Source organism: Plasmodium cynomolgi, chromosome 5, assembly GCF_000321355.1.
Source record: "Plasmodium cynomolgi strain B DNA, chromosome 5, whole genome shotgun sequence".
Classification (NCBI taxonomy): domain Eukaryota; phylum Apicomplexa; class Aconoidasida; order Haemosporida; family Plasmodiidae; genus Plasmodium; species Plasmodium cynomolgi.
Window position 1 is genome coordinate 322,460 of NC_020398.1, and position 2,081 is coordinate 324,540.

The 2,081-nt window shown below is 45.7% G+C and overlaps 1 protein-coding gene across 1 annotated transcript in view; it reads right to left on the minus strand.

Moving 5' to 3' along the window:
- Positions 1-1,427, minus strand: part of PCYB_051660 (hypothetical protein) — a gene marked incomplete at its 5' end in the record, with an annotated part of 1,833 nt that extends 406 nt beyond the window's left edge. The window contains 4 exons of the mRNA XM_004221047.1: positions 249-295; positions 465-510; positions 643-870; positions 1,035-1,427. Of these exons, the coding sequence (XP_004221095.1) occupies positions 249-295; positions 465-510; positions 643-870; positions 1,035-1,427 (714 nt within the window). The remainder of the gene's footprint in view (positions 1-248; positions 296-464; positions 511-642; positions 871-1,034) is intronic.
- Between the last annotated feature and the right edge of the window lie 654 nt (positions 1,428-2,081).

Genomic DNA, 2,081 nt, shown 5'->3' on the forward strand with positions numbered 1-2,081 from the left:
TGACGATGGTGACGATGGTGGCGATGGTGACGATGGTGACGATGGTGGCGATGGTGGCGATGGTGACGATGGTGACGATGGTGACGATGGTGGCGATAGGGGCGATCATATCGACGTAACAATGATGGTACATTATGGGACCAATTAACAGTTAAACAAAAACCGTTTGGAGGCGCAAACAAACGGGGGGTGCGCTAATCTCCTGGCCCCCTTTTACGACACGTTTGTCACCCGTCACTCTGTCTTACGTCTAAATTGAGCTTCACATTTTCGCCAGGCTGGAATGCTGGTAGGCCTGTGAACAAAATGAAGGAGGGGAAATCAAAATAAGGGAGGGGAAGCACATTGACATGGTTACATACGCAAGGGGATCTTTTTCTACGGGGAGAACCCTCTGCACATGAACGCCACGCGGTGGGTGCGCAAATCCGTGCTACGCGGAGCAGCTGTGAAGGGGTCGGCACCTTTGTAGGGGCAAGAGGCGCATCGGAAGGCGTCCCCCAGGTAGCACTGAAAAAAGGGGGGAAATAAGGCATTCACGTGAGGTAGCATTCACATGAGGTAGCATTCACGGATAGCGGTTCTTAAGTGCACATAACGGAACACACGCGGGAAGTGATGAAACACCCATGGCCTCATTACATTTCCACAGGAAGAAACGGCGTTCTCCGTCAGGTACTGCACTTCCTTTTCATTTATGGCAACTTTGTCTAGTTTAACTCCGTTTGCTTTTTTCCCACATGTGCAGTTAGCGCACACCCTGTTGACGACCTTCTTGTTATCCTCCGCATTTTCGTACGCCTCTCCGTCACTTGAATTCGCATCATCACCGTCTTCGTTTGATAAAAAATCTGGGTTCTCTGCTGTCACCTGCGGAATGGGTAAAGGAGTCTCCCCATCGGGAGGGTAAGCGTCATTTATTCCTGGCCACATGGCGTAAATATGAATTAGATGCGTATGGTTAGGTACACTTGCTTCGCTATTTGCAGGGCTGCTCCCACGCACTGGTAGAGTTCAAATTTAGGAGAACTCACATTTATGATGGTCCCGTTTTCCGCCATGCTGATTTCGTTGGAAATGTTGATGAAGCCGCTGTAGAGGCACTCCTTCTTTAATCGCTTCGCAATTTCATCATGCCTTTTGCTGTCCCCATCTGCTGTGTTGCTTATGTAAAGAACCAGTTTGAGCACCCCGCTCTTGTTCAGGCACCTCTGGACCTTGTGCAAAATATTATCGTCTAAATCCCATAAGAAGTCATACTCTCTGTACGTGTACAGGAATACGTTGTTATAGGTTTTGTAAAGCTTGTTCTTTTTAAAGCTTGACACGCTTACCGTTGGGACAAGCATCTGCGCATATTTCTTCCTCAGCAGCTCACAGGGCGCGTCGTCATTTAGGATGACCAGCGTATCTGCAAAGTTCATCATTTTGGTGGCAATCCTTTTCGCGCTGCTTTTGCTTTTGCCTGTGTTTCGTTTTCTTCCTTTGCTTCGTCTCCTTATACTGTTTTTTTTTTTCACCCTTTTTGTTTTATTTTATTTTTATTTTTTCTCTTCACCTTACTGTTGTGCAAACCCGCACGTTCGCATACGCGCAGAGAGTGTTACGCTCAAGGGGGTGGGGTCCCCTCACATACCATTTCGTGATTTATGTTGGACGATTCGTGGCCAGCGAAACGGTCACTTTGTTTTTTGAGAAAAGCGGAAGTAGTACACGCGCCATGTGTTTTGATGAATATTTCCGCGCGGCGCTATTTTGGCTTCGCTTTAATTTGCCTTTTTAATATGCCCATTTAATATGCCCTTTTAATATGCCTTTTTAATTTGCTTTATTTTTTTTTATCTTATATTTTTTTTTGCGACACAGGTCTCCATCGAACGATATGCTTCCCCACAAGTGAGAAAAATCAGTCGTTCGTATGACAGTTTTGCGAAATGCATGTCCCATATGGATGCTCAAAAAATAGGTTTGTCGTCTTTCCAGATGTTCAATTTTTTCTCCCCCACCCCTGATGTTTGTTTATGTACATTTATGATATATTCACGAATATGAAGTACGTGGCTAGTGGGGGATTATAAAAA